This window comes from Salvelinus alpinus, chromosome 5 (assembly GCF_045679555.1).
Source record: "Salvelinus alpinus chromosome 5, SLU_Salpinus.1, whole genome shotgun sequence".
NCBI lineage: Eukaryota > Metazoa > Chordata > Actinopteri > Salmoniformes > Salmonidae > Salvelinus > Salvelinus alpinus.
The window spans coordinates 55,094,993-55,108,252 of NC_092090.1; the positions used below are offsets into that span (position 1 = coordinate 55,094,993).

General features: G+C 42.3%; 1 protein-coding gene across 2 annotated transcripts in view; it reads left to right on the plus strand.

Annotated features, from left to right (window-relative positions):
- Positions 1–13,260, plus strand: part of rgs3b (regulator of G protein signaling 3b) — a 100,058-nt gene that overhangs the window by 69,302 nt on the left and 17,496 nt on the right. For both annotated transcript variants that reach the window (XM_071400102.1, XM_071400104.1), the window contains 3 exons: positions 5,460–5,530; positions 11,780–11,878; positions 12,403–12,464. In XM_071400102.1, the coding sequence (XP_071256203.1) occupies positions 5,460–5,530; positions 11,780–11,878; positions 12,403–12,464 (232 nt within the window). The remainder of the gene's footprint in view (positions 1–5,459; positions 5,531–11,779; positions 11,879–12,402; positions 12,465–13,260) is intronic.

The window sequence follows — 13,260 nt, forward strand, 5'->3', positions numbered from 1 at the left end:
GTGGCAGTGCTGGCAACATTAGCTGCAGTAACCCATGGGAAGGGGGTCACACTCGGACAATCAGAGAGGGGCCATTTTATTGTGGCCCTGGTGGCACAAAATCATCAAAGGTCTGACTGCACAGAGATGCTTGGGAAAATGGTCACAACGGGGGACCAGCGTGTGTGTGTTTCAGGGGAATGGGGTGTATCTGATCTCCATCACCTAGGACTTGACAATGATTAATCAAATCTCCACAATCTCCACAATCTCTTTTTGCCCAATTTTGCATGCCTTCTCAAACAGCTGCAACGGTAAATGCATTCGTAAATCAAGTCCTTTCCTGAGTTGGGCTCAGGGATGGAAAAACTGTTGAGAATCTGAGTTTGTTTGTTTGTGGGGGAAAGGGGTTGACTGTGTTTGTGTGTGTGTGTATATGTATCCCACTACTTTTTGTAGGGAGTAAAGGTGTTAGGGACAATATAGGATGATTCACAATAATTGTTTGCTAAAATAATAATTGCTTGCCAAAAATGCCTACATTATTACTAATATGGTTTGTTAATTATGGATTTTTATTTATATATATAATATATATACAGTATATACATATACATACACAGTACCAGTGAAAAGTTTGGACACACCTACTCATTCCAGGGTTTTTCTTAATTTTTTATATTTTCTACAGTGTAGAATAATAGTGAAGACATCAGAACTATGAAATAGCAGATATGGAATCTTGTAGTAACCAAAAAAAGTGTTAAACAAATCAAAATATATTTTATATTTGAGATTCATCAAAGTAGCCACCATTTGCCTTGATGACAGTTTTGCACTCTTGACATTCTCTCAGCCAGCTTCATGAGGTAGTCACCTGGAATGCATTTCAATTAACAGGTTTGTTAAAAGTTAATTTGTGTAATTTCTTTCCTTCTTAATGCGTTTGAGCCAATCAGTTATGCTGTGACAAGGTAGGGGTGGTATACAGAAGATAGCCCTATTTGGTAAAAGACCAATTCCATATTATGGCAAGAACAGCTCAATCAATCAAAGAGAAACGACAGTTCATCATTACTTTAAGTCATGAATGTCAGTCAATCCGGAAAATTTCAAGAACTTTTAAAGTTTCTTCAAGTGCAGTCGCCAAAACCATCAAGCGCTACGATGAAACTGGCTCTCATGAGGACCGCCACAGGAAAGGAAGACCCAGAGTTACCTCTGCTGCAGAGGATAAGTTCATGAGAGTTGCACTGCACCCCAGATTGCAGCCCAAATAAATGCTTCACAAAGTTCAAGTAACAGACACATCTCAACATCAACTGTTCAAAGGAGACTGTGTGAATCAGACCTTCATGGTTGAATTGCTGCAAGGAAACCACTACTAAAGGACACCAATAAGAAGAATAGACTTGCTTGGGCCAAGAAACACAAGAAATGGACATTAGAATGGTGGAAATCTGTCCTTTTGGTCTGATGAGTCCTAAATTTAGATTTTTGGTTCCAATCGGCGTTTCTTTGCGAGACGCAGAGTAGGTGAACGGATGATCTCCGCATGTAATGGCGCCGGAGGGGATGGCTGCCATTTTACGGGCTCCTAACCAACTGTGCCATTTGTTCGTTTTTTCGCATTTTTTGTAACTAATTTTGTACATAATTTTGCTGCTACCGTCTGTTATGACCAAAAAGAGCTTCAGGACATCAGAACAGAGATTACTCACCTCGAACTGGACAAAGATTTTTTCTTAAATGAGTCTGACGCGAAGAATATGATAAAAATCTTTGTCAAGAGAAGGCCCAAATCCCAGTCATCAGCGTGAAGAAAAAGACAGAGGAAAAGGGGGAGGAGGGTGGGGTGCCTTGTAAGAGTTCACAGACGAGTAGGTAAACCACAACTTCCCTCCATATTATTGGCCAACGTGCAGTCAATGGGAAACAAACTGGATTACAATTATAATTAATCTACAATTAAGACTATCGTACCTACGGGACACTAACTAATATCTTATGTTTCACCGAGACGTGGCTGAACGACGACACGGATAATATAGTAGAGCTGGCTGGCTTCTCCGTGCATCAGCAGAACAGAGCAGCTACGTCTGCTAAGAAGAGGTGTGGGGGTGTGTGTGTCTATTTGTCAATAACTGCTGGTGTGCATTGTCTAATATTAAAGAAGTCTCAAGCTATTGCCCGCCTGAGGTAGAATACTTAATGATAGGCTGTAGACCACGCGATCTACCAAGAGATTTCTCATCTATATTATTCGTAGCCGTCTATTTACCACCACAAACCGATGCTGGCAGTAAGACCACACTCAACGAGTTGTATAAAGCCATAAGCAAACAAGAAAATGCTCATCCAGAAGCGGCGCTCCTAGTGGCCGGGAACTTTAATGCAGGCAATCTTAAATTTGTTTAACCTAATTTCTACCAGCATGTCACATATGCTACCAGAGGAAAAAAACTCGAAACCACCTTTACTCCACACACAGAGACTCATACAAAGCTCTCCCCCGCCCTCCATTTGGCAAATCTGACCAAAATTCTATCATCCTGATTCCTGCTTACAAGCAAAAACTAAAGCAGAAAGTACCAGTGACTCGCTCAATACAGAAGTAGTCAGATGATGCGGATGCTAAGCTACAGGACTGTTTTGCTAGCACAGACTGGAATATGTTCTGGGATTCATCCAATGGCATTGAGGAGTATACCACCTCAGTCACCAGCTTCATCAATAAATATATTGACGACATCGTCCCCACAGTGACTGTACGACAATCCCCAACCAGAAGCCATTGATTACAGGCAACATCCGCACTGCGCTAAAGCGTGGAGCTGCTGCTTTCAAGTAGCGGGACACTAATCCGGACGCTTATAAGAAATCCCGCTATGCCCTCAGATGAACCATCAAACAGGCAAAGCGTCAATACGGCACTAAGATTGAATCCTATTACACAGGCTCTGACGGATGTGGCAGGGCTTGAAAAATATTACGGACTACAAACTCTGCGATCTGCCCAGTAATTCTAGTCTACCAGACGAGCTAAATGCCTTTTATGCTCGCGTCAAGAAAAGCAACACCGAAGCATGATGAGAGCACCAGCTGTTCCGGACGACTGTGATTACACTCTCCGTAGCGGATTTGAGCAAGAGCTTTAAACAGGTCAACATTCACAAAACCATAGGGGCAGACGGATTACTGGGACATGTACTCAAAGCATGCGCTGACCAACTGACAAGTGTCTTCACTGACATTTTCAACCCGTCCCTGACCGAGTCTGTAATACCTACATGTTTCAAACAGACTGTGCCCAAAAAAGCAAAGGTAACCTGCCTAAATGATTACCGCCCAATTACACTCACGACAGTAGCCATGAGGTGCGTTGAAAGGCTGGGCATGGCTCACATCAACACCATCATGCCGGAAACCCTAGACCCACTCCAATTCGCATACCGCCCTAACAGATCTACAGATTACGCAATCTCAATAGACAAAGGAGCAGATCATGGACTATAGGAATAGGCTCCCATTAACATCGACCAGGCTGAAGTGGAGCGGGTTGAGAGTTTCAAGTTCCTTGGTGTCCACATCACCAACAAACTATCATGGTCCAAACACATCAAGACAGTTGTGAAGAGGGCACGACAACCCCTTTTTCCCCCCAGATCCTCATAAAATTCTACAGCTGCACCATTGAGAGCAATCTGACCAGTTGTATCACTGCCTGGTATGGCAACTACTCAGCATTTGACCGTAAGGCGCTACAGATGATAGTGCGTACAGCTCAGTACATCACTGGGGCCAAGCTTCCTGTCATCCTGGACTTATATAATAGGCGATGTAAGAGGAAGGCCCCAAAAAATGTAAAAGACTCCAGTCACCCAAGTCATAGACTGTTCTTTCTGCTACAACATGGCAAGCGGTACCGGAGCGCCAAGTCTAGGACCAAAAGACTCCTTAACAGCTTCTACTCCAAATCCATAAGACTGCTGAACAATTAATCAAATGGCCACCCGGACAATTTACATTGACCCCCTCCCCTTTGTTTTTACACTGCTGTACTCGCTGTTTATTATCTATGTATAGTTACTTTACAATTTACCTCGTCTAACCTGTACCCCCGCACATTGACTCGGTACCTGTTCCCCCTGTACATAGCCTTGTTATTGTTATGTAATTTTCTTGTGTTACTTTTTGATTTTGTATATATATATATTTTTTTCTCACTTTAGTTTATTTAGTAAACATTTTCATAACTCTTTTTAACTGCATTGTTGGTTAAGGGCTTGTAAGTAAGCATTTAATGGTAAGTCTACACCTGTTGTATTCGGCACATGTGACAAATAAAATTTGATTTTGATTTGTGGTTCCCACTGTGAAGCATGGAGGAGGAGGAGTGATGGTGTGGGGGTGCTTTGTTGGTGACACTGTCAGTGATTTATTTAGAATTCAAGGCACACTTAACCAGCATGGCTACCACAGCATTCTGCCGCGATACGCCATCCCATCTGATTTGCACTTAGTGGGACTATCATTTGTTTTTCAACAATGACCCAAAACACACCTCCAGGCTGTGTAAGGGCTATTTGACCAAGAAGGAGTGTAATGGAGTGCTGCATCAGATGACCTGGCCTCCACAATCTCCCGACCTCAACCCAATTGAGATGGTTTGGGATGAGTTGGACCGCAGAGTGAAGGAAAAGCAGCCAACAAGTGCTCAGCATATGTGGGAATTCCTTCAAGACTGTTGGAAAAGCATCCCTCATAAAGCTGGTTGAGAGAATACCAAGAGTGTGCAATGCTGTCATCAAGGCAAATAGTGGTGTCACGTTCTGACCTTAGTTCCTTTTTTAGGTCTTTATTTTAGTTTGGTCAGGGCGTGAGTTGGGGTGGGCATTCTATGTTTGTTTTTCTATGTTTTGTTCTATACGTTATATTTCTATGTGTTTGGCCCAGTATGGTTCTCAATCAGAGGCAGGTGTCGATCGTTGTCTCTGATTGAGAATCATACTTAGGTAGCCTGTTTTTCCACTATGGGTTATGGGTAGTTGTTTTTCGTTTTAGTGTTTACACCATTCGGTACGGTTTCGGTTTTCATTTTGATTCTCTTGTTCTTTTTGTATTTTGTATTCATTCTCATTAAAAGTTATTATGGATACGTACCACGCTGCATTTTGGTCCTCCTCTCCTTCCACCAACGAGAATCGTTACAAGTGGCTACTTTGAAGAATCTCAAATATAAAATATATTTGGATTTGTTTTAACACTTTTTTGTATACTACATTATTCCATGTGTTATTTCATAGTTTGTGTTCACTATTATTCTACAATGTAGAAAATAGTAAAAATAAAGAAGAAACCCTGGAATGAGTAGGTGTGTCCAAACTTTTGACTGGTACTGTACTTGCTCTCTTCCTTATTTTTCTCTGCCTTTCTCATGTTCTAACTCTCTCTTTTTGTGTTCCTTTCTTTCCTCCAAGGTATGCAGTGAATCTGACTGTAACCGTGAGTTTAAACAAGGCTGCACGAAAAAGAAGAAATCCATGAACCTGTAAGTTATGAAAAAATTTGGACATTGGAAAAAAATCTCTTGTGGTCTTGACAGCATAATAGAAGAACTACACTGAATGATATCCCTATGAGTTTTGTCCCTAGGACATATCAAATATACCCAGATACAACACTATGACACATGAGTGTCAAACAATTTTACCAGTAGGACATTTACGAGTCACTACAGAGAAGTAGCTACCTGATGTTATCTTTTAGCTGCTACCGTAGCTAAAGCCCTAAAGCCAATGTGGCCGACTGTGTTACTTTTATATATGTCACTGGTTGCATCTCAAATGGCATCCCAAATGGAACCCTATTCCCTACTTTTGACAAAGTATTTTCATTTCAATTTAGTGTACTGTTAGCTAGCTAACATTAGCTGGCTGGCTCGCTAACTAACATTACGTCATGCGTTGGGATTCATTGTTTACCTAGCCAGCTATCTAGATACATTTCTTAACAAAAGACTCTCTTCTTAATGTGCCAGAGCGCAGAATAACTGATGCATTTTTGAACGCTCTTGAATATGTCCGGTGTCAGTAAACGTTGGCAACAAAGCGCAATTCAATTGTTGCCAGCAGCACAGTTACAGTCACCAACGCTCTGGATAACATGAAAACTGCCTAACCAGCTCTGCTATTGGGAGTAAAATGGTCAGAGTGGGGTGATCTCTCATTATGTGTCTGGAAGTCGCTAGCCAATGTTAGCCAGTTAGCTTAGGTGTTTGACTGTCGTTGTGAGGTCAGAGCTTTCAGAACAACCCTACTTATTGGCCAGAGCGTCCAGTGTGCGCTCTGAACGTGAAACCACAGATAAGCTCTGGGCGAGTAATGTTCAGTGAGCTGTTCTCTCTCTCTCTTAGATGTCTGGAAGTAGCTAGCAAGTTAGTACAGAATGGTTGGATCAACCCTCAAAGAGATGGGTAGGGCTAAGGCTTAAGAGGGTGTGAACAATGCTGAATTGGTGTAGACAAAGAAGGGCTCTCCAATAGTTGTACCAAAACATTGAAAGACGGTTTTCTCAAAAGTGAGTTTAGAAGTTGATCAACTTTCAAAGCAGAATTACTTCCCATTGTTTCCTCAAAAGCAGTAGCTCTGAGTCTCTACTTTTATCCAATGTAAAAAACTGAAATTGAAATGTTGCTACATAAGACCGAATCCAGGTGGTGAGTGACGCACTCTATCATAGTCGCTATGGCTCATTTGCATATACATTGTGTTTAGTCAAAATGTAGATTTTTCGCTGTTTGGGAGTTTCATCTGGTTTTAACAAAATAATGTCTTTGCTTTCATAATCTGCATGTCTTATTGCCAAATTCAGAGTATAAATATAGATTTTATATTATAAATGTAGAATGAAACATAGCAACTGAGCACTTTCACATCGGTTCGGTGGAGGCTAGCTTGTAACACATCAGGCTTTCGCGGCACTATCTTATCTGCTCTATCAAAACCCCTATTCCAAACTGCCTACACCTTAGCTAGCTAGATTAGCTTTCTACTGCATTGATAGATTCCCAGGAGAGAGAAATAGTAATGTTGTGGTGGGAGCTGGTTCAGATGATCAGTGGTGACTACTTTTTGACAGCTGAGCTAGAGAACATCTCCATCAGCAACTCCGCAGACAGCACAGACACCGACGAGCTCGCCAAAGTCGAGGTCAAGCCCCTTAATCGAAGACCACCCCGTTAATGGTGGATCCATCAATTACGGTGCTTCAGTCAGTCGAGGGAGAATATGTCATAAATGGAAAAGGATCGCGAGTTCAGGTGCACTTGCAAGTCCAACAAAGGGAACCCCTGTTATTTTCTTTTTATCCCAGAGGAGATGGTCAAGAGACATGACCAGATGAATTAACTCACCAATGGTAAGTGCTTGTCATTCAACTGTTAGTGAAGTTTAGTTGGCTGTGAGGGAGTAATGTGTACAGTGTGCACGTTTCTGTGTCTGGTTATCTGTCAGCAGGGTTGGGGAGTAACAGATTACATGACATATGTCATGAAGACGGGTTACATAAATGCATGAAAAATATCTAGTGCTCATTGGCAAGATCGCTGGTTCCCGTGAACCTCTGCAAGAAAACGGTCCTACACATGTATGTTTTCTTTAGAGTAATACAACTATGTTTTCTGTTATTATTGGGGCTGCAACAGAATTAAAAAGTTAATGAGGTATTTAAGAACACCTTCCTAATATTGAGTTGCACCCCACCCTTTTGACCTCAGAACAGCCTCAATTTGTCGGGGCATGGACTCTGCAATATGTCGAAAGCGTTCCACAGGGATGCTGGCCAATGTTGACTCCAATGCTTCCCACAGTTGTGTGAAGTTGACTGGATGTCCTTTGGTTGTTGACCATCCTTGATACACATGGAAACTGTTGAGCGTGAAAAAATCCAGCAGCGTTTCAGTTCTTAACACAAACTGGTGCGCCTGGCACCTACTATCATACCCCGTTCAAAGCCACTTCAATATTTTGTCTTGCCCATTCTCCCTCTGAATGGCACACACACACACAATCCATGTCTCAATTATCTCAAGGCTTAAAAATCCTTCTTTAATCTGTCTCCTCCCCTTCATCTACACTGATTGAAGTGTATTCAACAAGTGACAAAAAGGGATCGCAGCTTTCACCTGGTCAGTCTGTCATGGAAAGAGCAGGTGTTCTTAATGTTATGTACACTCAGTGTATGCACATATACATGTAAAGTAAATGTAGCCAATACATTCTGCTGCTTATATGTTTCCAAACGTATGTGTACAAATGTGTACATGTATACACGTGCAAGTGTATGCATATACGTGCACGTACGTGCGCAACAACGATGCAGACAGACACTATGTCTGTATAGTTAGAGCAAGATGTAATTTATATGTAGTGTGTGTGTGAGTCTGAGTGACAGTGAAAGAAGAAGAACATGGGCACTCAAGTCAATGGAGTTTGTTTTGTATTAAGTAAATAGTTGTTATTAACTATTTAAATACATGTCTTAAAAGTAACTGAAAACTTTGACTGGTTTTTCTCAAAACATAGTTTGGTAACACTCAGCATGTAATGGCACGTAACTCCCTTATATTTGTGATATGCATAGGCACTTAAATAACGTTTAGTCTTGTGTAAACCTTATTTAAAGCTACAAAAGTGTCAGTGTTCAACCTTAACATGTGTTGACAATACAACAGAGCAGATTAACCGGAATTACATTTTCTCTCACAGGTGGCCAAAAATAACTATCTGAAAGAACCACCCCTACTAGGCCACGCCTCCAGTCTTCTGATCTGACCCTGTAGATGGCTCAATAACCCAGCATCAACAGCCAAACTTAAAGAAATCATTAGGCCAAAATAACCCAATGTGTGTTCTGTCCAACATTTACCCAAATTGGGTTGTTTTTAAAGCAGCATTGTTTTGAGTGCGCGCCGCTTCCTAGTCTGTGGATGTTGTAGAGCGTGAACCTGCAAGAGCAAGTCAGTGCTGTGATGTTTACAGAGAACAACAGGCTGTTGTCCAGGGTCACGCCAAGATTCTTTGCACTTTGGGAGGGGGACACTGTGGAGTTGTCAACCGTGATGGAGAGGTCTTGTGGCGAGCAGGCCTTCCCTGGGAGGTTGATCTTGAGGTGGTGGGCCGACATACAAGCTGAGATGTCTGCCAGGCACACAGAGATGTGTGTCGCCACCTGGGTGTCAGAAGGGGGGAAGAGTAGTTGAGTGTCATCCGCATAGCAATGACAGGAGAGACCATGTGACGTTTTGACTGAGCCGAGTGACTAGAGATAAGAGGAAAGGGCCTAGAACCTTTGCCCCGAGGAACACCAGTAGTGAGAGCACGTGGTGCAGACACAGATCCTCTCCACGCCACCTAGCAGGAGCAGGCTGCCAGGTAGGATTGTGCAGAGCCTGAGACACCTAACCCTGAGAGGGTGGAAAAGAGGATCTGATGGTTCACGGTGTCGAAAGCAGCGGATAGATTTAGGAGGAGGAGAACAGAGGAGAGAGAGTCAGCTTTAGCAGAGCGTAGCACCACTGTGACACAAAGGAAAGCGATCTCAGTTGAGTGAGTCGCCTTGAAGCCTTACTGGGTAGGGTCAAGAAGATGATTCTGAGAGATAACGATAGAGTTGGTCAGAGACTACACACGTGTTTTGGAAAGGAAAGAAAGAAGGGATATCAGTCTGTAGTTTTTGACATCAGGGGGGTTGAGTGTTGGTTTCCTGAGGAGGGGAGTGACTCTGGCCCTCTTGAAGTCAGAGGATGCAGCCAGTGGTCAGGGATGAGTTGATGAGGGAAGTGAGGAATGGGAGAAAGTCTCCAGAGATGGTCTGGAGATGGGAGGAGGGGATGGGGTCAAGTGGGCAGGTTGTTGGGCCGGTGGACATCACTAGTCACAGGATTTCATCTGGAGAAAGAGGTCAAGCCATAAGGTAGTTCTGTGTGAGTGGGAGCAGTTTATGAGTGAATGATGAGCGGATGTCGTCAACCTTTTTTTCAAAGTGGTTAACAAAGTCGTCCACAGAGAGGGAGGAGGGAGGCGGTGGAGGAATAAGGAGGGAGGATAGAGTGAAGATTTTCCCATGGTTGGAGGCAGAAGCTTAAAATGTAGAGTGATAGAAAGTGGACTTGTCAGCGGATACAGAGGAAGAGAAGGTACAGATGTGGGATCTTAACTTGATCACTTTTGTCGCAGAGAATTTTCCTGCTGCATCAGGAAATTCAAATGAGCCTTGTGAATCTCTGAAAATGAGCAGTTCTCCTCTCCATGCAGGGGAAGTCGAGTCATTGGGATCAGGGCTTGCTGTCAAGTAATATTCTCTCTTCAGTGTGCACATATAGTCCTACCGTGTTCGTGTGGGTTTGATTCCAGCCAACACCCATCTGGCACAAATAACTCAATCTCCCCCGATTTACTTGATTAAGTTACACGTTTCAAATATGGACAGTCCAGGATATTTTACCCACAATCTTGATAAGAAATTACTATACCAGACACTTTTGGATAAGATAAATAGGAAACAAATAAAATAATATATATAGGCTACATCAGCATTAGTTTCCATCCATACAAAGTGTTGGATAAATTGCCACAGTAGATTTGGCATGGTAAACAAGGAAATATTTTTTTTATATTGTACGGCCCTTAGTCTGATCAAAAAGGGCTAAATTGTTCAAATGGCAACACCTAGGTAACACCAACATCATCTTTTAGAGAGCGATAATGAGGTAACCAATAATGGTTGCAATTGTGATCAACTGTGGGGGTGAATTTAGCGCGTATTGATGGTTTAACGAGACATCAGCTGGCAATAATTTAATCTAGTGCCATCGATGGTTGCAATAAACCCTATGTTATTTGATTATATTCCAATAGGCTACCCGATAGCCTAGCCATGCGATAATTTGATTTGGGCCATCAGTTGATTGACAGATGTAGGCCTACTGTAGAGCGATAAACTTTCCTCCAGTGTGGATGCTCACCCAAGTTTTATAGTTATGTGACAGTGACTGCATGGAATTCAAATGAGGAGATAGACAGGTGAGGGAATAAAGAGAAAATCTTCACTAAGGAAAAAATGAGTAGCCCTGTGCCACCACCATGATGACCAGATGCTCTCAGATTATGAGAGCACACATAGTCAGATGACGAGATAGCAGCTGGAGTAGCAGTGTCCTCTGGGGTAATCCATGTCATGGCCAAAAAGTGTATGGACAGAGCGAAGATTGAACACACACTCGCATCATTAGCAAAGAGAAAGAGCAGGCAAGCCAGTGTGAAGCTGTATTGCATTAGTGGAAACCAAGACTGTTCTCAGGGCAGGTCTGACTAGCAAAAGTGACTTTTCGTAGCAGGTTAGGAGAATTTACACAGCAGTTTTAGCAGAATTAACGTGGCAGGTATGGAGAATTAGGTTAAGGTTAGGAAAGGGTTAGGGTTAGCTAAAATTGTCCCAGGCCTGCCCCGAAAACTGTCTTGGTTTCCACAAATGTTGCTATGCTCAAATGTTTCTATCATGATATAACTACTCTCATTTTCAATCCCAAAATGATCTCTCCTCATTTTGGAACAAGAACTGTGGAGACTAGAGACATTTGCTTCTTAAAAAAAAAAAAATCTGATTTATCTTATTTTTGATTTACCTAGAATGTTGTTGTTTCATCCAAACCTTTTTCATTTTCTTCAAGCTCATATAATCTGCTAGCTAGCTTGACTCTATGGGTTATACTCATCATAAAAAAATATGTTTTCCACAGGGCCAAGGACATGAAAAATCGCTTGACTTTCTTGAGGAAGAACGATTTCCATGGCAGCAACCCAACAAACGGTCTGGAGAAAGTCCTGAAGTCAGTCAAGTAAGAGCCTCCTTGTAAAGAACACTCCGGATATGAGTTTCCCCTAGTTACAGATCTAGGACCAGCTTCCCCTCCCCCAATCCTATCCTTAACCATTAGTGGTGGAAATGCAAAACTGACCCAAGATCATCGTCTAGTGGCAACTTCACCCTACACTGTAAAGCACACTCCATCCACTGGTGCATGACTAGACCTCAGAAGAGGATACTGTGACTCAAACTGACTTCATACACTAGTCATTTGAAAAGCATTACAATAACAAACCAATACTTGTCGTTCAGTTTGTGATCAGCATGTCATACTTTTGCAATGAGAGAACAGTTACTGTTACCGTTTTCCTCAATCACCTCAACTCCGTGCTGCTCACAGTAGGAAATACTTTTAATCATAGTCAGAGTATAATGATAAACACTTACAGTACCAGAGGCACAGTGTGAGAGAAGGGTTTTTCTTTGAAAAGCTCACACACAATAATAAGAAACGTGATGTATTAGTCCTTTGTCTTTCTGTGCTGTCATTTTTAGGCCCTCGCCAGAGGAGGCCCTGAAGTGGGGGGAATGCTTTGACACACTGCTGGCTCACAAATGTACGTTTTTCAACGCACAAAGATCCTAATGTCTTTATTTAAAGGTGCTACACATAGGATTTTTAATTTTTCATTGTAATTTCAGAAAATGTCCATAATGTATTTGCTGTTAATAGTGGAATGATAGTATTTCACAGTATTACTTCCCCGCCAGTGTTGTGATTGGCTGTGATATATGCCTGTTGATTTCTCCCGCCGGAGCGGCATCTGTTGTCACAAAGGGAAAGACGTTCTGACTTTGTGGCTGTGTTATCTGGTGGCAATATGATTTTACAGCGATTTAGATGGTACAATGATTCCCTACACTATTCAGTGCTTGTTTTCTCACATAAATTGAAATTGAGCGAACAGTGTAGAATTTTAGCAAGCAGAAAATGAGAGATTTCCACTAGATAACACAGTCAGAATCGCTTTACCATTTTGGCAACAGATGCCTGTCATCAATAGACGAATATCACAGCCAATGATCAAGTTTGCAGACGACACAACAGTGGTAGGCTTGATTACCAACAACGACGAGACAGCCTGCAGGGAGGAGGTGAGGACCCTCAGAGTGTGGTGTCAGGAAAATAACCTCTTACTCAATGTCAGCAAAACAAAAGAGATGATCGTGGACTTCAGGGAACAGCAAAGGGAGCACCACCGTATCCACATCGACAGGACAGCAGTAGAGAAAGTTTTAAGTTCCTTTCATTGACAAACTGAAATGGTCCACGCACAGTGTGGTGAAGAAGGCGCAACAGCACCTCTTCAACCTCAGGAGGCTGAAAAAATGTGGCTTGTCCCCGAAAACCCT